This window comes from Mustelus asterias, chromosome 12 (assembly GCF_964213995.1).
Source record: "Mustelus asterias chromosome 12, sMusAst1.hap1.1, whole genome shotgun sequence".
Lineage (NCBI taxonomy): Eukaryota > Metazoa > Chordata > Chondrichthyes > Carcharhiniformes > Triakidae > Mustelus > Mustelus asterias.
Genome location: NC_135812.1, coordinates 44,200,181 through 44,227,716, shown reverse-complemented (window position 1 = coordinate 44,227,716; position 27,536 = coordinate 44,200,181). Strand labels below are relative to the sequence as shown.

Below are 27,536 nucleotides of genomic sequence, written 5' to 3'. Positions count from 1 at the left end.
TATCTGCCGACAATTCCTGTGACCCTGGACTCCTCTGTAGATCAATAATCTGTCAAACTCAAACTCAGCCTTGAATATATTCAATGACCCAGCCTCCACAGCCACTACAGAAGAGATTTCCAAAGACCAGCAGCCCTCAAAGAAGTAGTTGCTTCTCATCGCCATCTGAAACGGGAAATCCCTTACTTTGAAACACTTCCTCTAGCTCTTGGTGGGCCCACAAAGGAAAACGTCCTCTCAATAGCTACCCTGCCAAGCTCCCTCAACATCCTATACATTTCAATAAATTCACCCCGCGTACTCCAAAGAGTATAGGTCCAACCTGCTCTTAAGGCAATCCCTTCATCCCAGGAGTCAATCTAGTGAACATCATCTGAGCTGCCTCCAACTCAAGTGTTTCACTCCTTAAGAAAACCAAAACTGTACACAGGATTCCAAATGCATTCTCACCAATGTATTAAACAGATGTGGCAAGGCTTTCTTACTATTATACTCCATCCTCCTCACAATAAAGACCAACGTTCCATTTGCCTTCTTCATGATTTGCTGTAACTGCGCACTGACCTTTTGTGTTCCATGTGCAAAGACACCCAGATCCCTCTGACTCTCAGGCAAATGTGCTACCAACGAAGTCACAGCTGGCAAATACACTTCCTGACTTCTAATGGCTGCACAAAAATTATAAACACAATTCCGTTCATTTTTAAAAATTTTACAGTCATGAGATTGTCGAGGGAGCCTAACGGATAACAGGTACTGGCATAGACACGAATAAAGGCCACTTATCAAATTACCAAAGGTTAGCTGGTGCCAATAGAACCACATAGCCCAAACAACCACCTCCGTTAGGGATGGGGAGAAACCAGAAATAAGAAAACTCAAGCATTTAACTCTACTGCATCTGTTCATGTTTGACCAGTTGGAGGGGATGGGTGAAGGAAGTTAGTGTGACATTAGTTTTAAGCATGAATGGCGCTCTGTGAACTAAAAATGACATCTGTGACTGGTACAGTAGAATATCTGAATCTCTTTCAGCTTCAGAGGGAGTTGTTAATTGTACTAAGTACAAACTGCAAGAATGCGTGCAAAGGACTTCAGTAACTGTACAGAAAATTACACATATAGAAAAATCACCATCTCTTTGCAGCAGCTTCAAGTCATGTTCCTTTGTGAGCCAGCTACCCTGCCTTGAAAACTAGCAGTGTTTATTCTCACTTCTTCATACTACTACTTTAAAAAGATTCCACATAAATGCGTTTCTACCTTAACATCTTGGCAATAGATAATTACAATAGTGGACTGCAAAACACAGATCAAGTATGGATTCTATCCTTCCAAACTTGGGTTGCGGCTACATAGCATTTTGAGTTGTATAATTGAGTTGTATAATGTAAACCAGTAGTTCAACTTAGTATTATCATATTATCTATGATAATACTAAGTTGAACTACTGGCTTACATGTCTCTCTTTCATAATAGAGTGGTTACTCTTCAGGCACTTCATTGCCCTATCCAAATGCAGTAACTCATCCATAAGGACTCCATTGCCCTATCTACAATGCAGTAACTCATCCATATAGGGTTCATTGCCCTGTCTACAATGCAGTAACTCACCAATATGGGGTCCATTGCCCTGTCTACAATGCTGTAACTCATCCATATGGGGTCCATTGCTCTGTCTACAATGCAGTAACTCATCCATATGGGGTCCATTGCCTATCTACAATGCAGTAACTCATCCATATGGGGTCCGTTGCCCTGTCTACAATGCAACAACTCATTCTGTTCCTTTGGTTTTAAAAAGTGAGTTTTTGTCGTGACACGGTAACAATATATGATCTCTTTCAGCCTATCTAGGAATGGTGAAAATTGATTAAAATATAAACAGCTGGTCACAAACTCATCTGTACTCGCCAGCTCCAAAATTAATGAAAGTCCATAAAGTAAAAGGAAAACAGCAAAAGCTGGAGATCTGTCAGCAGCTGCAAAAAGAAAAGGCTGGAAAAGTGTTCTCCTGTAATTGGAATACAAGACAAAAGGATACACACCTAAAATCCCATAACTTGCCTTTTCGTTTTAAGGTAAGCTTTAAGGTACTGATGGATAAAGCTAAGTGTTGTCCTCAAGTGAAGGTGCTAAATTGGGGGAAGGATAATTACAACAATATTAGGCAGGAACTGAACAATGTAGCTTGGGGGCAGATGTTTGAAGGCTAATCAACATCTGGCATGTGGGAGGCTTTCAAGTGTAAGTTGATGGGGATTCAGGACCGGCACATTCCTGTAAGGATGAAGGATAAGTATGGCAAGTTTTAGGAACCTTGGATAACGAGAGATATTGTGAGTCTAGTCAAAGAGAAAAAGGAAGCATTTGTCAAAGCTAGGAGGCTGGGAACACACGAAGCAAGTGTGGAATACAAGGAAAGTAGAAAGAAACTTAAGCAAGGAGTAAGGAGGGCTAAAAGGGTAATGAAAAAGCATTGGCCAGCAGGATTAAGGAAAATCCCAAGGCTTTTATACATACATAAAGAGCAAGAGGGTAGCCAGGGAGAGGGTTGACCCACTCAAGGACAAGGGAGGGAATCTATGTGTGGAGCCAGAGGAAATGGGCAAGGTATTAAATGAGTACTTTGCGTCAGTATTCACCAAAGAGAAGAACTTGGTGGATGATGAGTCTAGGAAAGGATGTGTAGATAGTTTGAATCATGTTGAGATCAAAAAGGAGGTATTGGGGTTCTTGAGAAACATTAAGGTAGACAAGTCCTGAGGACCTGATGGGATATACCCCAGAATACTGAGAGAGGCAAGGGAGGAAATTGCTGGGGCCTTGAGAGAAATCTTTGTATCCTCACCGGTTACAGGGGAGGTCCCAGAGGATTGGAGAATAGCCAATGTTGTTCCTTTGTTTAAGAAGGGTAGCAAGAATAATCCAGGTAATTACAGGCCGGTGAACCTTACATCAGTGGTAGGGAAATTATTGGAGAGGATTCTTTGAGACAGGATTTATTCCCACTTAGAAATAAGTGGATGTATTAGTGAGAGGCAACATGGTTTTGTGAAGGGGAGGTCGTGTCTCACGAACTTGATCGAGTTTTTCGAGGAAGTGACGAACATGATTGATGAGGGTAGGGCAGTGGATGTTGTCTACATAGACTTCAGTAAGGCCTTTGACAAGGTCCCTGGTGCAGAAAGTGAAGTCGCATGGGATCAGAGGTGAGCTGGCAAGGTAGGTACAAAACTGGCTCCGTCAAAGAAGACAGAGGGTAGCAGTGGAAGGGTGCATTTCTGAATGGAGGGCTGTGACAAGTGACTTTCCTCAGGGATCAGTGCTGGGACCTTTGCTGTTTGTAATATATATATAAATGATTTGGAGGAAAATGTAACTGGTTTGATTAGTAAGTTTGCGGATGACACAAAGGTTGGTGGATTTGGGGTTAGCGATGAGGACCATCAGAGGATACAGCAGGATATAGATCAGTTGGAGACTTGCGCGGAGAGATGGCAGATGGAGTTTAGTCCGGACAAATGTGAGGTAATGCATTTTGGAAGGTCTAATGCAGATAGGAAAGATACAGTAAATGGCAGAACCCTTAAGAGTATTGATAGGCAGAGGGATCTGGGTGTACAGGTACACAGGTCACTGAAAGTGGCAATGCAGGTGGAGAAGGTAGTCAAGAAGGCATACAGCATGCTTGCCTTCATTGGCCGGGGCATTGAGTTTAAAAATTGGCAAGTTATGTTGCAGCTTTATAGAACCTTAGTTAGGCCGCACTTAGAATATAGTGTTCAATTCTGGTCGCCACACTACCAGAAGGATGTGGAGGCTTTGGAGAGGGTACAGAAAAGATTTACCAGGATGTTGCCTGGTATGGAGGGCATTAGCTATGAGGAAAGGTTGGAGAAACTTAGTTTGTTCTCACTGGAACAACAGAGATCAAGGGGTGACCTGATAGAAATCTACAAGATTATGAGAGGCATGGACAGAGTGGATAGTCAGGAGCTTTTTCCCCAGGGTGGAAGAGTCAATTACTAGGGAGCACAGGTTTAAGGTGCGAGGGGCAAGGTTTAAAGGAGATGTACGAGGCAGATTTTTTACACAGAGAGTAGTGGGTGCCTGGAACTCGTTGCCAGGGGAGGTAGTGGAAGCGGATACGGTAGTGACTTTTAAGGGGCGTCTGGACAAATACATGAATAGGATGGGAATAGAGGGATATGGTCCCCGGAAAGGTAGGGGGTTTTAGTTAAGTCAGGCAGCATGGTCGGTGCAGGCTTGGAGGGTCGAAGGGCCTGTTCCTGTGCTGTAATTTTCTTTGTTCTTTTTGCACTTCCAGCTATATCTGCTTATTTTAAAAACTTTGCTCATCCAACTTGTATATTTCCACTAAATCTTTTTTAAGGTGCCTTACTGTAAGGGAAGTCTTGTAGCAGCACAACTATTTGTTGCATCATACAATGGACACGCAAGATTGAACCCGTAATCCACAACTCCTCCCCTCAAATATACACAGCGAGTTCTAGTCACGCGAGGAGAGCTAGCAACAGATGCAGTGATGGAGGAAGAGAGGGACAAAAGAACTGACATAAGAAAAATTCTCAAAGCCACTCTTGTGTTAGTTTCAGAATGAACTGAAAAAGATCTGAAAGTACATCATGAACCTACTGATTCAGGCGGCCTCCAGACCTGTGGGTTAATCACATTTGGGGCAGGAAATTTTAGTGACATAAAAATGATAAACCAGTTTCCCAAATGGCCCTCAAGGGAAAAAACACAATGTGAAGATTGTGGTCAGAAGACCATAGCGCAGGCAGGAGCATGGAACGTTGCAAAAGGCGCCTATGCTTTGGCCAGGGTTCCAGCTCTTGATCATTGCCATTGGTGGAAGTCAAGAACAGGCTCGACCATAATGTCCAATTGCAGCTGAATGACTCTCACACTCACTCAGGCCAGAGGTGCCAAAGTTTTTTGCCTTTGGGGGCTATTTTGCTCAGAATGAAGCATTTTTGCCTAGTGTTGCTTTGGTGGCTGTCAATGTGAAACAATTCTAAAGAGTGGCAGATAGACATGATCCCCTTGAGTTAAAGCAGAGTTATCCAATACATTAGGAGTGATACGTGGTTAGCACTGTTGCCTCACAGCACCAGGGACCCGGGTTCAATTCTGGCCTCGGGTCACTGTCTGTGTGTAGTTTGCACATTCTCCCCGTGGGTTCCCCCCGGGTGCTCCGATTTCCTCCCACAGTCCAAAAATGTGCGGGTTAGGTTGATTGGTCATGATAAATTGCCCCTTAGTGTCAGGGGGACTAGGAAGATAAATATGTGGGGTTACGGAGATAGCACCCAAGTGGGATTGTTGTCAGTGCAGACTCGATGGGCCAAATAACCTCCTTCTACACTGTAGGATTCTATGATTAGAAATTTGCAGATAAATGGGAATCCTAATGTGGTTAATTGCCTTTCTGATTAGTACATAAAATCTTGAGTTACAGACCCTATAATTGGGTATGTAATCCCAATATTCACATTCACATAGTGTGTGTATACTTTAACCTGTTGTGTGTTTTTGTTGGTAACACAGTAAGCTGAAAAACTGTGTGCAAGTGTTTTTTGATCATTGCGCTTTACTTTTGGTTGCTGAATGGTGGTAGAGGTTTGTTAAGAAAATATACATGAAGTACAATTGCGCATATTGTGTGTGTACATATAAAGTATTTTCCATTGAAATGAGTGTAGGCAGTTAACACAGCTTCACCGTAGCCTCATCCGTAACTAGCCAGTACTTTCTATTGGGCATTAAGGGGCAATTAAAGAATATTGCCTGGCAGGAACAGAGAGATCCCAGAAGAAAGCATCTGAAAGTTTAAATTGTGAGCTTTGCAAAATAAATGCATAAATATCAGTTCCTGCTTTTTTCTCCTTGAATTGATAAATTGCACATTGTAAATTGTTTAGTGACTCACTTCAGTCCTAAATTAATAAACTTGCTTTATATTTTATATTTCAAACTTTAGCTTATCCCACTCTTGAATCCTGAGAAAGAAAATCAGGACTCGGACCAATACTGGGGTAATTGGGTAAAGAGAGGCTGGTTGGGCTTAGAACAGAAAAGGCTGAGGGGGGACCTGACTGAGGTGTAAAAAATTATGAGGGGCATAGGAAGGAACATTTTCCCTTATTAGAGGGGTCAGTAACTAAGAGGCATGGATTTAACAAAGGGGCAGGAGAATTAGAGGGGGTTTGAGGAAAAACCTTTTCATCCAGAAGGTGGTGGGAATCTGGAACTCACTGCCTGAAAGGGTGTAGAGGCCAGTACCCTCACAACATTTATGAAGCACTGAGGGGCAGCACGGTGGTTAGCACTGCTGCCCCACAGCTCCAAGGACTTGGGTTCAATTCCAGCCTTAGGTGACTGTCTGTGTGGAGTTTGCATGTTCTCCCCATGTCTGCCTGGGCACCTGGGTTTCCTCCAGGTGCTCCGGTTTCCTCCCACAGCCCAAAGATGTATAGGTTAGGTGGATTGACCACAGCACATTGCCCAAGTGTCCCAAGATGTGTAGGTTAGGAGTATTAACCATGGTAAACTTGTGTGGTTATTGCGCTAGGGCAGGGGGGTGGGTCAGAGAGTCAGTGCAGATTTGATGGGCCGAATGGTCTCCTTCTGCACTATAGGGATTCTAAGATAAGCACTTGAAATGCCATAGCATACAAGGCTATGGGCCAAGTGCTGGAAAATGGGATTAGAATCGATCAGTGCTTGATGGCCAATACAGACACAATGGGCCAAAGGGCCTCTTTGTGCTGTAAAGCTCGATGACTCTTAACTCATAGTTTAGCATTTCAATCATAAAGCTTCTTGTACTGAAAACATATTCTTTTTTAGGACAAACAGTGACTGACCTATGTATTTCCAGCATTATCTGTTTCTAACAAGATATTATTGAGAGGAATAGAAAGGCTTACTACAAAGAAAGATCAAATATGGAATTGCTTTCTTTAGTGAAGGATAGGTAGCTAAATTGGTCCTTTACTTGAATTAGTAGACTTGAGTGAATAGGCCATCATGGAGCTAGTGAAGTGAGCAGTACAAATTCAGAGAGCTGGTGTAGACATGATGGGCCAAAAGGTCTCCCCCGTTCTGAAACAGTTCAGTAATTCTGACTGTCAGATGTAATTTAATGCAAAGACAAGGGCTTAAGGATCTGGCAAGAACATGAGTTGCAGAGCTTTCAAAAGGAGCCTGATTTGTAAAAGATTTTGACCTGAAAAAATTCTTACACCCTTATAAATTAAAACTCTTTGGAGAAAGATGGATATAATGTGCCAAGAGTGTGTTAGAGCCCACAATAGCTCATTGGATTTGGGTGTTCTTTTTAATGGTTGAAGTTTGGCAAAGGGTCATCTCCACTTTGTACTGTACACTATCACACCAAGTTTAAAGTTTAAAGATTTTAAAGTTTAAGTTTTTAAAAAGTTTATTTATTCGTGTCACAAGTAGGCTTACATTAACACTGCAATGAAGTTACTGTGAAAATCCCCTAGTTGCCACACTCCGGCGCCTGTTTGGGTACACTGAGGGAGAATTTAACATGGCCAATGCACCTAACCAGCACGTCTTTCGGACTGTGGGAGGAAACCGGAGCGCCCGGAGGAAACCCACGCAGACACGGGGAGAACTTGCAGATTCCACACAGACAGTGACCCAAGATGGGAATCGAACCCGGGTTCCTGTGAGGCAGCAGTGCTAACAAATGTAAGAGTAGGCGAGAAGAAGCGGCAAATCCGATTAAACCGTGAATAGGCAACAAAACTTGCATTCTAGAAATCTGTAGGTTGTATAAAGAAGGGAAGAGTGAAGGAGAAATGCTTGGGAGAGCCTGCAAAAGCAGCTGGTCTTTATTAAACACAGAGGAGGAGGAACATGCAAAATCATGTGTTTTTCGAAGTTACATTGTACTTTATCATATTTTGACATGTGGATTATGAAAAATGGATTTATAAAATGAGAAAATAAAAGCTGAATGGGTTTCCCACCCAGGTTACTCTTAATAAGTTAGTCAATTCTTTTGCAAGCTTGAATTATTATGAGTAAATGTAAACAGCATAGAATAGGAGAAATTAGAGCCAGAAGTTTGAGACATCAGACAATTGGAATTGACTTTGAATTTAAAATATACTTCAGTCGTTTTTTTAATAGTGATATTAGGGATTAGTGCACTGCTGCTGTTCCTGATATAAAATGAGCTTTTACACGCACTGCTAGGAGCGATTTATAAAGTGAATTCCCATTTTTAAGCAGAGGTGTCCTATTGCATTGTGCATGGAATACCTTCAGATGTCTTGTGTTACAGAGCTATGATGAGTCAGGTAACTACTTGTGAAATAAGGTGGCTTTATTAAAGGAAAAAGAAATCTGCTTCTATCCTTACAAAGCAACATCTTCCAAGTTACCCAACATCAATTAACGCTCTGTCTCTCTGAGAACATACTTGATTGCACAATGCCTCCAGCATTTTCTACACAGCTAACACTGGAGGTTCACTCCCAAGATCAATTCCACAAACAGACTAACATTTATTTAAATTACATCTCTGAAACATTGGCGTGCCCTTTACAATCAATCACGAGTGTGACTCTTGCTATACAGTACAGCCAATTATAGCATACTTACAGAGTGTGCACGCACAAATGTGTACACACACACATACATACATCCTGTAAACAGCCACACATGACCAGTTAATCCATCTTTGGTGATACTGCTCGAGGGAGGAACCTTGGCCAAACGTTTCTGAAGAGCTGTTGTTATCTGGTGTGTGCTACAGAGCTTTAAAACATCCACCTGATTCCTGAGAGCAGGAAAAGCAAGATCTTAGCTTAACATCCTGTTTAGAGAATAGCACTCTCAACAATGAAGTACCTCCTCAGTACGTACTGCAATGAAGTGTCAGCCCGGGTCATGTGCTCAAACCTTGCAGAGTTGGCCTGAAGCTACTGATGCAAAGATGAAAATAATGCCAACTCTGCCATGATGACAACTCAAACAACAAAGGCAGCTGCTATTCCTTATTTTTTTCTTAAACTTTGTTCCCATATTTCCTAGTTACAGCAATGCCCTACTTCATTATCTACTCCACTTCAATTATTTAATTTCTATTTCCAGTATTCTAAGATTATTTTTCTATGCAACCTTTTCTCTGCAGTGCAAGGTCCGAACAGTTTGAATTTCAGTCCTCTGCCAGATCCAACCTAAAGATCAACTTTGGAACTGTCCTTGAGGTTTAAATGGCAAATTATAAATTAATACAAAGTAAAAGTCGAAGGAGCTAATGGTCAGGAAGGAAAAAAAAGACAGATGGCAAATCCAAAAGATTAAAAAAACAAAATGGGAAAAGGAACTCTCAGATAGATACAAAGTCAGAGGGAAAGAGAAGAGAGAGGAAAAGATAGACGGGTAGAGATGCAAATGATATATATATAAGAGGGATGCATACTGAAGAGAGGGGGACAAAGAAAATACAGAGGTGACAGAAGTCCTACTTCAGAAAGGGATTTATTCGCAGAAGGAAAAGCGTTACAAAACCATAGGCCAGGATATTCAGCTCCCATTACCGTTGTGTGGGTTTGGCAAGGAGAGTGAAAACTATTGCAAGAAGGCCAAAGTCACATTTCATGTCGACATAAAAACAGGAAGCAATCATCCCTTCCCCTCGTCAGTGTCAGGCCGCTTTTCCGACCATTCAATGTCAGGAACATCATTGCAATAAATTAACATTTCAGCATCAGACCCATACGTTGTAATTATACCCCCCATGTCAAACAACATGTCCGTGTGACAGGATTTCAGAACAGCACAAAGCACAACTGGTCTCAGATGGCATGCACGTGGCGAGTAGCACTCGGAGTTGAGTGCAGTACCCAGGGGAGAGAGGGTGGTGTCAGGCTGGTGCCAGCTTGATGCCACGGGCTGCCCCGGGTGAAGATTGCTTCCTGATTTGCTTGTTGTGCACTGGGGTGGCCTGTGAAAATGGTGCCCGGACAATCGATTCACTGAGTTGATGGTGGGGCTGTCGAATCAGAGGCCACCCACCAGAAATACGACATGGAACACCTGTCTCCAAAGTCCTGCACCGCATGACAAAAAAGGCTGCCATTGAGGCCATTAGTGGCCTCAACACTGCCTTTCCTTTCCAACATCAGCCTTTGCCGATACCGTAAAAAATCTCTCCCATGAAAACAGACAAGGAGGAAGACTGTAAATGGAAGACTCTGAGAAATAGACTGAAGGATTAGAACATGAGAGTCATAGAGGTTTACAGCATGAAAACAGGCCCTTCGGCCCAACTTGTCCATGCTGCCCTTTATTTTTAAAACCCCTAAGCTAATCCCAATTGCCCGCATTTGGCCCATATCCCTCTATACCCATCGTACCCATGTATCTATCTAAATGCTTTTTCAAAGATAAAATTGTACCCGCCTCTACTACTACCTCTGGCAGCTTGTTCCAGACACTCACCACCCTCTGTGTGAAAAAATTGCCCCTCTGGACACTTTTGTATCTCTCCCCTCTCACCATAAACCTATGCCCCCTAGTTTTAGACTCCCCTACCTTTGCGAAAAGATATTGACTATCTAGCTGATCTATGCCCCTCATTATTTTATAGACCTCTATACGGTCACCCCTCAGCCTCCTACGCTCCAGAGAAAAAAGTCCCAGTCTATCCAGCCTCTCCTTATAACTCAATCCATCCAGTCCTGGTAGCAACCTAGTAAATCTTTTCTGCACTCTTTCTAGTTTAATAATATCCTTTCTATGATAGAGAGATGGGCACTGAGTTAAAGAGGCTCAACCACTAAATATCTACATTTCCTACACAGTCAATTTTTAAAAGATTACTGGAAATATCAACAGCTTATCAATGTCAATAAATCACTGCAAAAAAGAGTTGGTCAACAACCCTCCCACTCAACATTCACATTTTAGAAAACCTCAGGAAATATTGAGCATAAATTGGCCCGCAACTGAGAGTTATGACAAAAGAAAACTGACAAGTGACTGGAACAAAGCACAAGATGAATACAGAAGCTGCAAAATGGATGGTGACTCAAGTTTGATAATAGGAAGCAGATAATCAGAACTTTTAACTACAACTGAAGTGTAATGACTTGCAGAGACTACCTAATACCTCTGTTGCCTACATTGGTTAATAACCAGTTACAGTACGACCTATGTGATGTCTGACAGCCCACTTCAACACAAATTGAATTAGCCCTGGTAACTTCAGATCAGGTAATGGCTTTTAATTCCAGAGATTCATCTCACAGGATGGCTCCTAAGCAGCCTCTAGAGGAAAGTACAAATGGCCACCAATGTGCGTTTATTTGGAGGTAGGTGATAGTGGCAAGACAACATGCACTGCCCAATGCTAGCTGCCCTCAACTCATTAAGCGTTACTCATATGGTGTGAGTGTGGAGTCATGTATAGGCCAGACAAGCAGATTCCTTTCTCAAAGGACACTGATGAACCAGGTTAGGTTTGCTTCACAATCCAGCTGTATTCAAGGTCATTTTCTGGTGCCTGCTCGCAAGTTATTAATTGAACGTTATTCACAATTTTCCATGATGGGAAATGAACTCAATGTCTCAGTTGCTAGTGCAGGACCATATACTAAAGAAATGGTTAATAAAGGCTACAGCAGTATGGTCATGTTACAGGACTAATACTGGACACAGGTCGCCACAGCAGCAATGGAATTTAAATTCAATTGAATAAAATCTGCAATTAAAAAGCTTGAATCAGTAATAGTTACCATTGAGGCCTCCAGGTTGTTGTAAAAGCCACCTGGTTTGTTAATGCCTTTAAGGACAGAATACTGCAGTCCTTACCTAGTCTGGCCTATGTGACTCCAGACTCTCAGTAACGTGGTTGACTCTGAGATGCTGCTTGGCTTGGCCCAGCAAGCCACACAGCTGTAATCAAGGAAACAGCTTCCCACCAGCATCTTCACGAGGGCATTTGGGATGGACAATAAATGCTGGACTTCCAGCAATACTAACACTCCAGGATGAATAAAAACTACTTGCATTTATCCAGCTCCGTTCACATTCTCAAGACACTCCAAAGTGCTTTAAAGCCAATGAGTTATTTTTAAAATTTAGCCACTGTTAGTTGGCAGACAAATGAAGAAGCCAATTTGTAAAAAACAAGGGCCCAAAAACAGCAATAAAACAAATGACTGGTTAATTCCTCAGTCATGATGTGGAGATGCCGGCGTTGGACTGGGGTAAACACAGTAAGAAGTTTAACAACACCAGGTTAAAGTCCAACAGGTTTATTTGGTAGCAAAAGCCACACAAGCTTTCGAAGCTCTAAGCCCCTTCTTCAGGTGAGTGGGAATTCTGTTCACAAACAGAGTTTATAAAGACACAGACTCAATTTACATGAATAATGGTTGGAATGCGAATACTTACAACTAATCAAGTCTTTAAGAAACAAAACAATGGGAGTGGAGAGAGCATCAAGACAGGCTAAAAAGATGTGTATTGTCTCCAGACAAGACAGCCAGTGAAATTCACTGGATAGGGAACCTGGTCGGTCTGGACAAGTTGTCTGGACGAATTTAAAAGCCAGTTTCACTGGCTGTCTTGTCTGGAGACAATACACATCTTTTTAGCCTGTCTTGATGCTCTCTCCACTCCCATTGTTTTGTTTCTTAAAGACTTGATTAGTTGTAAGTATTCGCATTCCAACCATTATTCATGTAAATTGAGTCTGTGTCTTTATAAACTCTGTTTGTGAACAGAATTCCCACTCACCTGAAGAAGGGGCTTAGAGCTTCGAAAGCTTGTGTGGCTTTTGCTACCAAATAAACCTGTTGGACTTTAACCTGGTGTTGTTAAACTTCTTACTGTAATTCCTCAGTGGCAGTGTTGAGAGGTGTGCATGTTGGGTGAGTGTTCCTGCTCTTCTTTGAATCGTGCACTAGTATGTTTTAAGCACACCCCAAAAAGGCATTTAGCATTCTAGTGCCACACCTCATCTAAAAGACAATATCCCCAACAACATTACACTGAGACAACATTACACTGAGGCGTCAGCCTGGATTATGGGCTCAAATCCTGAAGTGGGGTTTTGAATTGCAACTTTCAAACTCGGGCAAAGAGTAATGCCACGGAGACAAAGCTAATATATATCAAAGGGCTACAATGGTTGTGGATGGATTGTTAGGATAGGGAAACGAATGGAATTTTTATACAACTGGCTGAGTGAATCATCCGTTTTCATTGGAGAACAGTAAGTTGTGTGGCCTGAACTGACAGGGTGAATGCAGAGCACCAGACAAAGATTGAAAGGATAGGGTCAAGACGGTTACACCATCCACAAGACAGATTTCCAAAGAATGCACAGAGGGGACATCCAATTTGAATTTGGAATGACTTTATGAGGAAAAAGCTGAGAAAAGGGACTAAATTGGATACTCTTTCAAAAAACTGGCACAGGCTTGATGGGTTGAGTGGCCTCCTTCTGTGCTGCAAGGTCCTGTGGAACTATGGGTGCTTGAAAATTCTGTTAATGTATGGAAAACTTGTTCACCGTGCAACCATGATAAAGCCACTTCACAAAACAAACTAATTAGAGTCATAGAGAGATACAGCACGGAAACAGGCCCTTCGGCCCAACTCGTCCAGACCGACCAGGTTCCCTAAACTGAACTAGTCCTATTTTCCTGTGTTTGACCCATATCCCTCTAAACCTTTCCCATCCATGTACTTCTCCAAATATATTTTACATGTTGTAATTGTACCTGCCTCTACCACCTCCTCTGGCAGTTCATTCCATATACACACCACCTTCTGTGTGAAAACATTAGAAACATAGAAACCCTACAGTACAGAAAGAGGCCATTCGGCCCATCGAGTCTGCACCGACCACAATCCCACCCAGGCCCTACCCCCACACATTTACCCGCTAATCCCTCTAACCTACGCATCTTAGGACACTAAGGGCAATTTTTAGCATGGCCAATCAACCTAACCCTCACATCTTTGGACTGTGGGAGGAAACCGGAGCACCCGGAGGAAACCCACGCAAACACGACGAGAATGTGCAAACTCCACACAGACAGTGACCCAAGCCGGGTATCGAACCCAGGTCCCTGGAGCTGTGAAGCAGCAGTGCTAACCACTGTGCTACCGTGCCGCTTTTAAATCTGTCCCTTCTCACCTTAAATCTCTAGTTTTGGACTCCCCTATCCTGTGGAAAAGATCTTGACTATTCCCCTTATCTATGCCCCTCATGATTTTATAAACCTCTATAAGATCATACCTCATCTTCCTACGCTCCAGGGAAAAAAAACCCCAGCCTATCCAGCCTCTCCTTATAATTCAAACCTTCCAGTCCCGGTAACATCCTTGTAAATCTTTTTTGCACCCTTTCCAGTTTAATAACATCTTCCTATAGCAGGATGACCAGAATTGTACGCAGTACTCCAAATGTGGCCGTACCAATGTAACACAACGTCCCAACTCCTGCACTCAGTGCTCTGACCAATGAAGGCAAGCATGCCAAGCGCCTTCTTCAACACCCTGTCTACCTGTAGTAAAATGTCCCAAGGCATTTTCAGCTAGGTGGAAACAGAAAAGTCTCTGCAGAATCATCAACCTAGACTTCCCAATCGGCCAAATCCAATTTAATTTAAACATTGGTCAAAATGGGTTACTACTGCCACTAAAAGAAGGGCACTTGGAAAATCCAGATGTCCAACTCCTAACCCATGCTGGAAAGATGCCAGATCAGCGCACACATGGGATGTAAATCATGTCCTACATAAAACAGCACTTATGCATTCCGCAGAAAGTGATATCATTCCAGGGTATTTGCAAACACTATGAATGGCAAACAGCAGTTACAGAAATGCAAGGCATTACATACTTAAGCTGAAAGAAACACAACAAAACAACGAAGGGGCAGATATTGTTAAAAATGAGGAGGAAGATTTGCAAGCTGCAGCTCACCAATGGCTGAACTTGTTAGCAAGGGTGAGACCGCAAAATATCATTACACAGCTCAGGGGCTGCTCCTACACTATTTGTTTAAATTTGATTCAGGCAACTTTGGACCTGACCTACAATAAGTTTGTATTGATGCAAAGCCAAAATGCTCCATGTGACCCACTCCCAGCACACTGCCTAGAAACATTCTCTCCATGCTTAAACCATTGATTGCTTTTCTAAAGTTTCTTATTTCTCCAGCCAGTCACTATTTCTAACTATACTCAAATTCACTCCATGTATTGACGACAGCTCTCTTTTGCACTCCCATTTCTCTCAAATACCATGTCTTTTGGCTTGAGATTGAAGATTACTATAACAAATACTCCAATTGAATCTCCTTCAAGCATGCCCCTGATGGGAATAAACTAACATAGAAACTCAGCAGCTCTTGTGTTTGAGATCCAACCAGAGTGGGTCAAATGTAGGATAACTGTGAACTGACAGAAGCTCATTTAATCACCATTACATTTTACCATAAGTTCACATCCACAATATAAATACTGCCAGAGAGAATTAGAAATTGAGGACTTGAGGACTCAGAAAATTATCTTGGACACAGGTCAAATTTCTTTCCCGAAAGAGTAGTTTGCTCCCCCAAGTTTTGAACCACCAGCTAAGAACGAGGACCATTCAGCTGTTTACTCATTCAGTCCTTCCGTCTGCTGTAGCTTAGCCCTGCCGGGAGATGGATGTGTATCACGCTAGTCTGTCCTTACTGCAGTTTGTCCACAACTGCTCTGTGATGTCCATCATCCAGCTACGGCTACATCAACCTCTTTTTGCTGCTCTTCATGTTAACCTCCAGATCTTTTTAGCTCTGATCAAATATCCAAAATATTGACATTTTCTTTCCAGATGTCACTTGATAAAGATTTTTCTTTTTTGCTCTTGCAATTACAAGCACCTCTTTCATTTGTCTTATGGTCTGTAGATGGGATTTTTAGCTCAAGTCTTAGCATCCATATTTCAAAGTCTCGATTTCCTTCCCCAGACCTTTACTTATTGTCCAGGTTTCTGAGGCAGACGGGAAAATGGATTAAATGCAATATCTGATGAGCTTCTGGCTTGCGAATAGCTCGAGTGTAATTGTTAACACATTCTTCATCACTGCAATATTTATGAGACTTCAATTGCTTTTAAAACTGGAAAAAGCCCAGCAAGATTAGACACAAGGAAGCAGAGGCAGCCAAGTAGATTAAAAAGATTCAAAATCGGCACTGGGAGTCTGGATAGGTCACCACTAAATATTACAGAAGGTCAGAGCACATTAGCAGAGAGGAATAAGCTGGTTGGAATTTGAAAGAATGGAGAATGTTTCTGTGAACTCCAGCTGGCATGATTTTTTTTTTATTCGTGGGACCTGGGCATCACTGGCTGGCCAGCATTTATTGCCCATCCTTTGTTGCCCGAGGGCAGTTGAGAGTCAACCACATTGCTATGGCTCTGGAGTCACATGCAGGCCAGACCAGGTAAGGACGGCAGACTCCTTCCCGAAAGGACATTAGTGAACCAGATGGACTTTTCCGACAATCGACAATAGTTTCATGGTCATCAGTAGATTCTTAATTCCAGATTTTTTTAAAATTGAATTCAAATTCCACCATCTACCATGGCGGGATTTGAACCAGAGTGCCCAGAACATTAGCTGAATTTCTGGATCAATAGTCTAACACTAATACCACTAGGATGTGAAGTTTGGCCAAAATTTTGTATATCTCTCCCTCTTCATCGGAAGCTGATGGGTTCTTTTTTTAGTTTTGTGGCTCGTAGCATGAGGAGTTAATGTTGCTTTAGAATTATAGAATTCCAACAGTGCAGGAGGCGGCCATTCAGCCCATCGAGCCTGCACCGACAACAATCCCAACCAGGCCCTATCCCTGAAATGCCACAAGTTTACCCTACTAATTCCCCTGACATTAAGGGGTAATTCTGCATGGTCAATCAACCGAAGCCACACATCTTTGGACTATGTGACTACACATGGCCATTTCTTATAGCGCTATGGTAGAGTTCATAGGTTTATATACACAAGCGTAATAGACAGTTTATTAGGCTCCCCCCCCCCCACCCCACCCCACCCCAAAAGGAGTTAGCAGTGATCATCTGATGCCTCAACACAGAAATCAATCGCTGCTATAAAATAGATGAAAGCTTTATCCAATTTAGACAAAATGTTTTGGTGTAAACTAGCCTACGGATGAGGTGTTAAATTAAGGGTCTATTTGCACTCTCAGGTGGATGTGTAAGATTGGGAGCATCCATCTCTCCCACAAGAAATCATCAGCACCACCACAGAGTAAGTGGTTGTTTATCACTGCTGCTTGTGGAGCCTTGCTGAGCTTAAATCTTGTCTTAGTCAACATTACAAAAGAGACTGCATTTCAAAAGTTATGGGTGTGAAAGGTTGTAAATAAATGCAAGTGTGCCTGTTCTTACAATTTATGCCCGTTTAATGTCTTGATAATTGTATTACAAGCCAGAAGCTTGCTGTTACCAGGAGGCCACCAGAAGTGATGAATAATCACTGCTGGATGTCAGAGGGACACAGAAGCAGTCTTAACACTCGCGTTGCAGAAAAATACTTGACAAATTTTGGAAAATTAAGTAGGCTAACTCTCCCTGTACTTGAAGCACACGTATTTAAAAGCCAGAGCGCAGCAGATGAAGGATACGTTTCGATGAAATTATTCTCAGCTCATAAATCTTGCAAGTGATACGAGGCTTGCGGATTGAATTACAGCCCTGCCTACAGAATTGCAATGATATCAATGCTTCCGGCAACAAAAATGATGATGTAGCATGAATGTAGCAAAATGATCAGTCACCAAAATCGTTTACTGACTGGAGACTGACCAATCATTACTCAATTAGAATCCCGACAGTGCAGGAGGTGTCCATTTGGCCCATCGAGCCTGCACCGACAACAGGCCCTATATATCCCCCTAACCCCATGTATTTACCCTAGCTAGTCCCCCTGACACTAAGGGGCAATTTAGCATGGCTAACCAACCTAACCCACACATCTTTGGACTGTGGGAGGAAACCGGAGCACCCGGAGGAAACACTGGGAGAATGTGCAAACGCCACAGTCACCCAAGGCCAGAATTGAACTCGGGTCCCTGGCATTGAGGCAGCAGTGTTAACCACTGTGCCACCGTGCCGCCCTGTAGAAACCCAACATGGATGGCTCAGTTAAGGTCTGAACCAATGTGCTTACAGGAAGAGATTAATGTTGCCCTTACATTGATAACGACAAATTTAGTTATAGGGTGCAAGTGCTGTCAGTTACTGAGGTAGTGATTCTTGGATAACCTCAGAGCACAAATGAAAGCCATTAGGAACAGCCATTTAGTTGTTAAACCAGGTCTGCTGGTGAGCCAACCTGCCAGCGCCTGCGGTAGACCCACACTTTGGAATTAGCAACATTAAAACACTCCACAATGTAAAAGCAGATAAAATCACTTGTCGGCTGGCAGTCAAACTCTGCAAGCCACAGCACGGCCAAACATGGGCAAATGTAAAGTCATAAATCGCCGGAAACATTCGGCAGGTCAAGCAGAATTGTGGAGAGCAGTAGGTATGGTTAAACTCTTAACAGATGTAATCAACCTGGAATGTTAACCCTATCTTCCTCTCTTCCTGACCTGCTGAGTGTTTGGGGCACTGTTTCAGATTCTCAGCACCTAATAGTATTTTGAATTTTGTCTGAATCCTGATTGTTTGTTCAAAAATCACTTTAAATTACCTGATACTTTCAGGATATTCCTACTTTGCTTTGTTTTCCATGCTGCTTAATTCAAAACACTGCCTAATTCAAATGCAAAACAACTTATCAAGTGTAACAACCTTAAAATAGACTTTATTCTGCTTTTTGATAAGTCACACCTGCAAAGCAGAGATGTAAACAGATAGTAACACTGATCGCTGAAGAAATAACATTACACATGTACTAAATATCAGGAAACCAACTTCTTCAGTTTGGGCTGATTTCCCCAACCACTGATTGCAGCATAATAGTGTGCATGTTAAATGCAAAATAGAATCATAAGAACATAAGAAATAGGAGCAGGAGTAGGCCATCTAGCCCCTCGAGCCTGCCCCGCCATTCAATAAGATCATGGCTGATCTGACGTGGATCAGTACCACTTACCCGCTTGATCCTCATAACCCTTAATTCCCTTACCGATCAGGAATCCATCCATCCGCGCTTTAAACATATTCAGCGAGGTAGCCTCCACCACCTCAGTGGGCAGAGAATTCCAGAGATTCACCACCCTCTGGGAGAAGAAGTTCCTCCTCAACTCTGTCCTAAACCGACCCCCCTTTATTTTGGGGCTGTGTCCTCTAGTTTTAACTTCCTTACTAAGTGGAAAGAATCTCTCCGCCTCCACCCTATCCAGCCCCCGCATTATCTTATAAGTCTCCATAAGATCCCCCCTCATCCTTCTAAACTCCAACGAGTACAAACCCAATCTCCTCAGCCTCTCCTCATAATCCAAACCCCTCATCTCCGGTATCAACCTGGTCATCATCTATCATCATAGAATCCTACAGTGCAGAAGGAGGCCATTCGGCCTATCGAGTCTGCACCGACCACAATCCCATCCAGGCTCTATTCCTGTAACCCCATGCATTTACTCTAGCTAGTCCCCTGACACCAAGAGGCAATTTAGCATGGTCAATCAACCTAACCCGCACAGCTTTGGACTATGGGAGGAAACCGGAGTACCCGGAGGAAACCCACGCAGACACGGGGAGAACATGCAAACTCCGCACTGACAGTGACCCAAGTCGGGGATCGAACCCGGGTCCCCTGTACGTGCTACTTTTCGGATGATGTCCTTCCAAAGCTTGGGTTGTGAGTTTGCAGGATTTTCAATTATAGAGGAAATAATTTAAAATTGAATGAACTGGGCATCGGCTGAAATGTACACCCTCTGTGTGGTATTCTTCAGCAAAGCCTGGGACAGCATCATTGCCAAGCAGCATCAGGCCTCAAATCAGCAGGTGAAGATGACTGTAACACCACACTCTGCACCCTCTCCTTTCCTTCCCCCCTATATACTCTATGAACGGTATGTTTGTCTGTATAGCACGCAAGAAACAATACTTTTCACTGTATCCCAATACATGTGGCAATAATAAATAAAAGGAATCACATTATAATCAGTGTAAATCTTGCTGCAAGATATTAGCCCCACCACCTTCCCAAGCAATCCAGTCACGCCTTCACCACTAAATATATAGCCACACACCCGCTTCTTTCACAAAGAAAACCGGTATTCCTTCATCCCAATTTACATGGACAGACACCTCCACCATTTCCTTCACCCCCAAAACGTGTATCAGACATCTTCCCCTTTCATTCCTCAAATCTTTCCAGCAGAGATGAGCTGTATTTATTGTCCAGAGTCAGGAGTTTGCGTTTGGTTGGTGTTTGGACAATGAACAATGGGTAATAGTCAATAATAACGTAGATGGGTGGGGGGGGCAGTGATGGGTGGGGGGGGCAGTGATGGGTGGGGGGGGCAGTGATGGGTGGGGGGGGCAGTGATGGGTGGGGGGGGCAGTGATGGGTGGGGGGGGGCAGTGATGGGTGGGGGGGGCAGTGATGGGTGGGGGGGGCAGTGATGGGTGGGGGGGGCAGTGATGGGTGGGGGGGGCAGTGATGGGTGGGGGGGGCAGTGATGGGTGGGGGGGGCAGTGATGGGTGGGGGGGGCAGTGATGGGTGGGGGGGGCAGTGATGGGTGGGGGGGGCAGTGATGGGTGGGGGGGGGCAGTGATGGGTGGGGGGGGCAGTGATGGGTGGGGGGGGGCACTGATGGGTGGGGGGGGCAGTGATGGGTGGGGGGGGCAGTGATGGGTGGGGGGGCAGTGATGGGTGGGGGGGCAGTGATGGGTGGGGGGGCAGTGATGGGTGGGGGGGGGCAGTGATGGGTGGGGGGGGCAGTGATGGGTGGGGGGGGCAGTGATGGGTTGGGGGGGCAGTGATGGGTTGGGGGGGGCAGCGATGGGTTGGGGGGGCAGTGATGGGTTGGGGGGGCAGTGATGGGTTGGGGGGGCAGTGATGGGTTGGGGGGGCAGTGATGGGTTGGGGGGGCAGTGATGGGTTGGGGGGGGCAGTGATGGGTTGGGGGGGGCAGTGATGGGTTGGGGGGGGCAGTGATGGGTTGGGGGGGGGCAGTGATGGGTTGGGGGGGGGCAGTGATGGGTTGGGGGGGGCAGTGATGGGTTGGGGGGGGGCAGTGATGGGTTGCGGGGGGGCAGTGATGGGTTGGGGGGGGGCAGTGATGGGTTGGGGGGGCAGTGATGGGTTGGGGGGGGCAGTGATGGGTTGGGGGGGGGCAGTGATGGGTTGGGGGGGGCAGTGATGGGTTGGGGGGGCAGTGATGGGTTGGGGGGGGCAGTGATGGGTTGGGGGGGGCAGTGATGGGTTGGGGGGGGCAGTGATGGGTTGGGGGGGGCAGTGATGGGTTGGGGGGGGCAGTGATGGGTTGGGGGGGGGCAGTGATGGGTTGGGGGGGGGGCAGTGATGGGTTGGGGGGGGGCAGTGATGGGTTGGGGGGGGGGCAGTGATGGGTTGGGGGGGGCAGTGATGGGTTGGGGGGGGGCAGTGATGGGTTGGGGGGGGGGCAGTGATGGGTTGGGGGGGGCAGTGATGGGTTGGGGGGGGGCAGTGATGGGTTGGGGGGGGCAGTGATGGGTTGGGGGGGGGCAGTGATGGGTTGGGGGGGGGGCAGTGATGGGTTGGGGGGGGGGCAGTGATGGGTTGGGGGGGGGGCAGTGATGGGTTGGGGGGGGGGCAGTGATGGGTGGGGGGGCAGACGGTTTCCCCGGCCTCACTCACCATGGCGAAGCCGGACAGCAGCGCTGATGTGCGGCTTGATGCTTTGAGTTTGGCCCGGCTGAGGTAGAGCTTCCTCCAGGAGAGAGCCTGCACCGAGTGGTGGTTGGAGGAGACCAGCTCCAAGTAGCTGCGCCTCACCCAGTCGCGGTAGTCGGTCGCGCCGGCATCGGGCTCCGAGCCCGGGGGAGCGGGGGATCCGGCCGGCGCCGAGCGCTCCGAGCTCATGGCGGGGCTGCGGGTGGAGAAGAGTCGGGAGCCCGGAGAGCCCGCACCGAACGCAGCGCAGCCCCGGGAACAGCGCCGGCTCAGCGCGCGGCCGCGGGAACAGGCGCGCCACCGGGAACAGCGCGCGGCCGCGGAACAGGCGCGCCACCGGGAACAGCACGCGGCACCGCATTGCTCGCCTCCGCCACCAGGACGCATGCGCTAGGACACCTCCCTGAGTCATCTGCAGCCAACCCCAATCAATACCGGTGTGTACAATGGGCAGATACTGATATTAATGGTCAATGTTGTTGTGTGCAATGGGCAGATACTGATATTAATGGTCAATGTTGTTGTGTGCAATGGGCAGATACTGATATTAATGGTCAATGTTGTTGTGTGCAATGGGCAGATACTGATATTAATGGTCAATACCAGTGGACAGATATTGACAATGGTCAGTACTGGTGTGTTGAATGGGCAAATACTGATCTTAATGGTCAATACCAGTGCGTACAATGTGCAGATACTGATATTAATGGTCAGTACTGGTGTGCACGATATGCAGATACTGATATTGGTCAGTACTGGTGTGTTCAATGGTCAGGACTTGTGTGTACAATGGGCAGATACTGATATAAATGGTCACTACCGATGTGCACAATGGGCAGATACTGATATTAATGGTCAATACTGGTGTGTACAATGGGGAGATACTGGTATTAATGGTCAATACTGGTGTGTACAATGGGGAGATACTGGTATTAATGGTCAGTACCTGTGTGTACAACGGGCAGATACTGGTATTAATGGTCAGTCCCAGTGTGTACAATGAGCTAGAGACTGATATTAATGGTCAGCATTGATGTGTACAATGGGCAGATACTGTTATTAACGGTCAGTACCAGTGTGTACAATGGGCAGATACTGATATTAACGGTCAGTACTGGTGTGTACAATGGGTAGATACTGATATTAATGGTCAATATTGCTGTGTACAATGGGCAGATATTGTTAATAATGGTCAATACTGGTGTGTACAATGAACATATACTGAAATTAATGGTCAATGTTGCTGTGTGCAATGGGCAGATACTGATATAAATGGTCAGTACCGGTGTATATAATGAGCTGATACTGATATTCGTGACCAGTACTTGTGTGTACAATGGGCAGATACTGATATAAATGGTCAGTACTTGTGTAAAATGGGCAGATACTGATATTAATGGTCAGTACCAGTGTGTAGAATGGACATATACTGATTTTAATGGTCAATACCGGTGTGTACAATGGACAGATACTGATATTAATGTTCAATACCGGTGGGTACAGTGGGCAGATACTGATATTAATGGTCAGTACTGGTGTGTACAATAGGCAGACACTGATACTAGTGGTCAATACTGGTGTATACAATGTGCAGATATCGATATTAATGGTCAATAGTGGTGTGGACAATGGGCAGATACTGGTATTAATGGTCAGTACCGGTGTGTACAATGGACAGATACTAATATTAATGGTCAATATTGGTGTATACATGGGGCATACAACAGTACGCCCTGTTGACAGCAGTGAGACTGGGAGCTTCCACTGCCGACCAATAGTGGGCCGCCTCCATCACTGCAAAGGGATTTCCTGCAAAGGTCGCAGGAAATCCCACCCCACCTGTCTAACCCTAAGCTCTGCAATGCACTCTGTCAGTCTCTCTACCTCACCAACTCTCTCTCCTCATTTAAGAGATTGTTTAAAATTTATCTCTCTCCGACTTATCCTGGTATGTCCTTCTTTGGCTCTGCGTCAATTTTTTCTGGTCACTCCCTGTGAAACACCACAGAATGTTTGACTGTGCTAGAGGCGCTATATAAATGCAAGTTGTTTCTGAGTGCTCTTCATTTTTTTAATATCTGACTCCTTTCTGATCCAGGTTACAGGAATATTAACCCACAGCGAACACTAGGAGATACAAACCTATAATGAGCACTCAGCAAAGATCGAGCAGACAAAAAAGGAGATGATGTGTCCTTCCTTGCTGGCAATATCTAGGAAGGTAAATGAATTGATTGCATTTGAGATGGTAAATCACATAGTAAACTGCACTGGTTACATACCTTTAATGTGAGAAAGGGAAAATTAATGTGCTGAATATACACAGGGGTAGAAAAGGAACATTGACTTCAATAAAAGATAAGGGAGGGAAGTGTAAACAGGAAATTATTTCAATAAAGAACTTCAACAAACTAAATATAAAGTGGAAATACCCAAGTGATTCAGAGATTAGTGAAATATTTGAGTGCTTTGTGATCCAACACAGAAAAGGGTGAATTCTGGTAGGAAGCACAGGGAACATACAGTAAATAGAAATTGTGATACTCTGGAGAGACACCAAGCAAGTTTAACATGTCCTGGATTCATGAATAGTGAAGCTATATGTTTTTTTTTAATGGTTCATTTAATTGAATGTGGACGGCTGGAGCAAATGGATTTTAGGAGAAACTGGGGTGATTGAGCAACTCTGCAGTGAGGGCAAGTGGAACACATGAGGCCCATTAATAATGCAGAGGAGGGTCCTGAGCGGAGAACAGGGAACGGGACAGTAGTGGCGATTGTGATGGCAAAACCTAGGGGCAGCATGATGGCACAGTGGTTAGCACTGCTGCCTCACAGCGCCAGGGACACGGGCTCAATTCCCGGCTTGGGGCACTGTCTGTATGGAGTCTGCACGTTCTCCCCGTGTCTGCGTGTGTTTCCTCTGGGTGCTCCGGTTTCCTCCCACACTCCAAAGATGTGCGGGTTAGGTGGATTGGCTAAATTGCCGCTTAGTGTCAGGGGGACTAGATAAGGTGAATGCATGGGGTTATGGGGTAGGGCCTGGATGGAATTGTGGTCGGTGCAGACTCGATGGGCCGAATGGCCTCCTTCTGCTCTGTAGGATTCTATGATAAGTGGAGTTGCAAATTCATCTATTTCCTGTAGTGCACAACCTCTTCTCTTCCCGACTTTTTTGTCAAGTGTAATTCATCATAGCAGTCCTCACGGAATTTAAACAGCAACCACTATTGACTTTGTATGCATTTCTTCACCTGCCTTTTTATCCATCCACCGTGGCATTCACCCCACTCCGTAAGTAACGTGATGCATCGTCTAATAGTCAGCCTCACTTGAATGCACTGCATTTGGTAAACACTTGCCGTAGAAACAGTCTTAAATCTTTTGTTTCCTATTTGCAAGGAAAATGAATGCACAAAACACGAGGGCGAGGACAGTTGGGGCCACCTCACACAGTGTAGTTGTGTCATCAAAGAAAGAGGTGTTACGAAGATGGAATAAAATGAAAAGTAAAGAATTGGATAAAAAATAAACTGATAGGCACTTAGCTGCACTGAGGGCTTGTGAGATGCAGATTAGACTAGTAGCAAAGTGGAGTCTAGCAATCTAGTGGCCTAGATCATAGTCATGCCCAGTTTGCAAATAGAGGTTTCTCTTCCTCTCGCAGAATCAAACTGTTGTTTAGAAAGCAGAAGAAAGCTGTCTTTGTGCAATGTCCGCTCTAAATTAGCAGACAGTTTCCCAAAAGCAAACTACAGGTAATTATCTGCTGGATTTGGCTCATAGTGTTAAAACCTATGAGATGTTGTTTTGGGGCAGATATACTCTCGGAATTTAGAAAAGTAGATAGATTAGATTGGGGGCTAATTCAAGAGTACTGGCCGGAATTCTCCCACCCAACCTGCCGCTGGAATTTTAGCGGGAGGGTTGCGGACAATCAGGTGGGAATTTTTAGACCAGCGCAGCCAGAGAATTCAGTGCACTGTCTAGCTAACCATTATTGGAGTTAATTGTAAATGTTGTTCTTTACTGTCACCTTTCTTGTTGTGTGCTTTAAAGTTTAAAGATGAGGAAACTGGGATTTTATAGCTACTTAATGCCAGAATTAAATCTCCCTGTCCTACCTCTCTTCCAAGACTTGATTTCAACAATGAGTGAAAAATGATCATTTTAATTACACTAAGCAGAAACAGGTTTACATTGTTGCTACTGATTCACCTCCTCTCTCTCCCCCAGGACATTCAGCAGCCTTTGTGTTACAGAGAGTTTAACATAATGGCCAGGATCAATCAGGCAGCACTCAAGTCGACCGGAGGGAATGCTCCCCGCAAGCAGCTGGCTACCAAAGCTGCCCGCAAGAGCGCACCAGCCACAGGTGGAGTGAAGAAGTCTCTCCACTACCAGCCTGGCACTGCAGGAGATCTGCTGCTACCAGAAATCCACTGAGCTGCTGATCCACAAGGTGCCCTTCCAGCGCCTGGTGCAGGAGATTGCCCAGGACTTCAAGACCAACCTGCGCTTCCAGAGCTTGGCTTTCATGGCCTTGCAGGAGGCCAGCGAGGCTTACCTGGTGGGACTGTTGGAGGACACCAACCTGTGCGCCATCCACGCCAAGCAAGTCACCATCATGCTCAAAGACATCCAGCCGGCCTACTGCGGGGAACGTGCCTAAAATGACCTAGACCCACTTGGAAATCCCCACAACAACAAAGGCTCAAACACAATTACCGGACAATGATTTCTGAGGATGCACCGTAATAGAACTCATACTTACCATGCAGCAGTGCAGTTCATTACACTTTGGTGGGTCCTCATTGACAATTACTCTGTTTGAACATAAGAACATAAGAACTAGGAGCAGGAGTAGGCCATCTGGCCCCTCGAGCCTGCTCCGCCATTCAATAAGGTCATGGCTGATCTTTTCATGGACTCAGCTCCACTTACCCGCCCGCTCACCGTAACCCTTAATTCCTTTACTGTTCAAAAATTTATCTATCCTTGCCTTAAAAACATTCAATGAGGTAGCCTCAACTGCTTCACTGGGCAGGGAATTCCACAGATTCACAACCCTTTGAGTGAAGAAGTTCCTCCTCAACTCAGTCCGAAGTCTGCTCCTCTTATTTTGAGGCTATGCCCCCTAGTTCTAGTTTCATCCGCCAATGGAAACAACCTTCCTGCTTCTATCTTATCTATTCCCTTCATAATTTTATATGTTTCTATGAGATCCCACCCCCCCACTCTTTTCGATTCCAATGAGTATAGTCCCAGTCTACTCAGTCTGTCCTCATAAGCCAACCCTCTCAACTCCGGAAGCAATTTGTGAATCTCCTCTGCACCCTCCTGTGCCAGAACATCCTTTCTCAAGTAAGGAGACCAAAACTGTACACAGTACTCCAGGTGTGGCCTCACCAGCACCTTATACAGCTGCAACATAATCTCTCTCTTTTTAAACTCCATCCCTCTAGCAATGAAGGACAAAATTCCATTTGCTTTCTTAATTACCTGCTGCACCTGCAAACCAACTTTTTGCGATTCATGCACAAGGACACCCAGGTCCCTCTGCTGAGCAGCATGCTCCAATTTTTTACCATTTAAGTAATAGTC

At 44.9% G+C, this 27,536-nt stretch overlaps 1 protein-coding gene and 1 long non-coding RNA gene across 2 annotated transcripts in view; one reads left to right on the top strand and one right to left on the bottom strand.

Moving 5' to 3' along the window:
* orai2 (ORAI calcium release-activated calcium modulator 2) overlaps positions 1–22,227 on the bottom strand; it is a 48,644-nt gene extending 26,417 nt beyond the window's left edge. Inside the window, exon 1 of the mRNA XM_078225132.1 lies at positions 21,897–22,227. Within this exon, the coding sequence (XP_078081258.1) occupies positions 21,897–22,121 (225 nt within the window). The 5' untranslated portion in view covers positions 22,122–22,227. The remainder of the gene's footprint in view (positions 1–21,896) is intronic.
* Positions 22,228–22,240: 13 nt separating this feature from the next.
* On the top strand, positions 22,241–26,906 carry LOC144501406 (uncharacterized). The gene is made up of 3 exons (XR_013499102.1): positions 22,241–22,369; positions 24,031–24,153; positions 26,169–26,906. It is a non-coding gene; the product is annotated as an uncharacterized LOC144501406 (long non-coding RNA).
* The last annotated feature ends 630 nt before the right edge of the window (positions 26,907–27,536 follow it).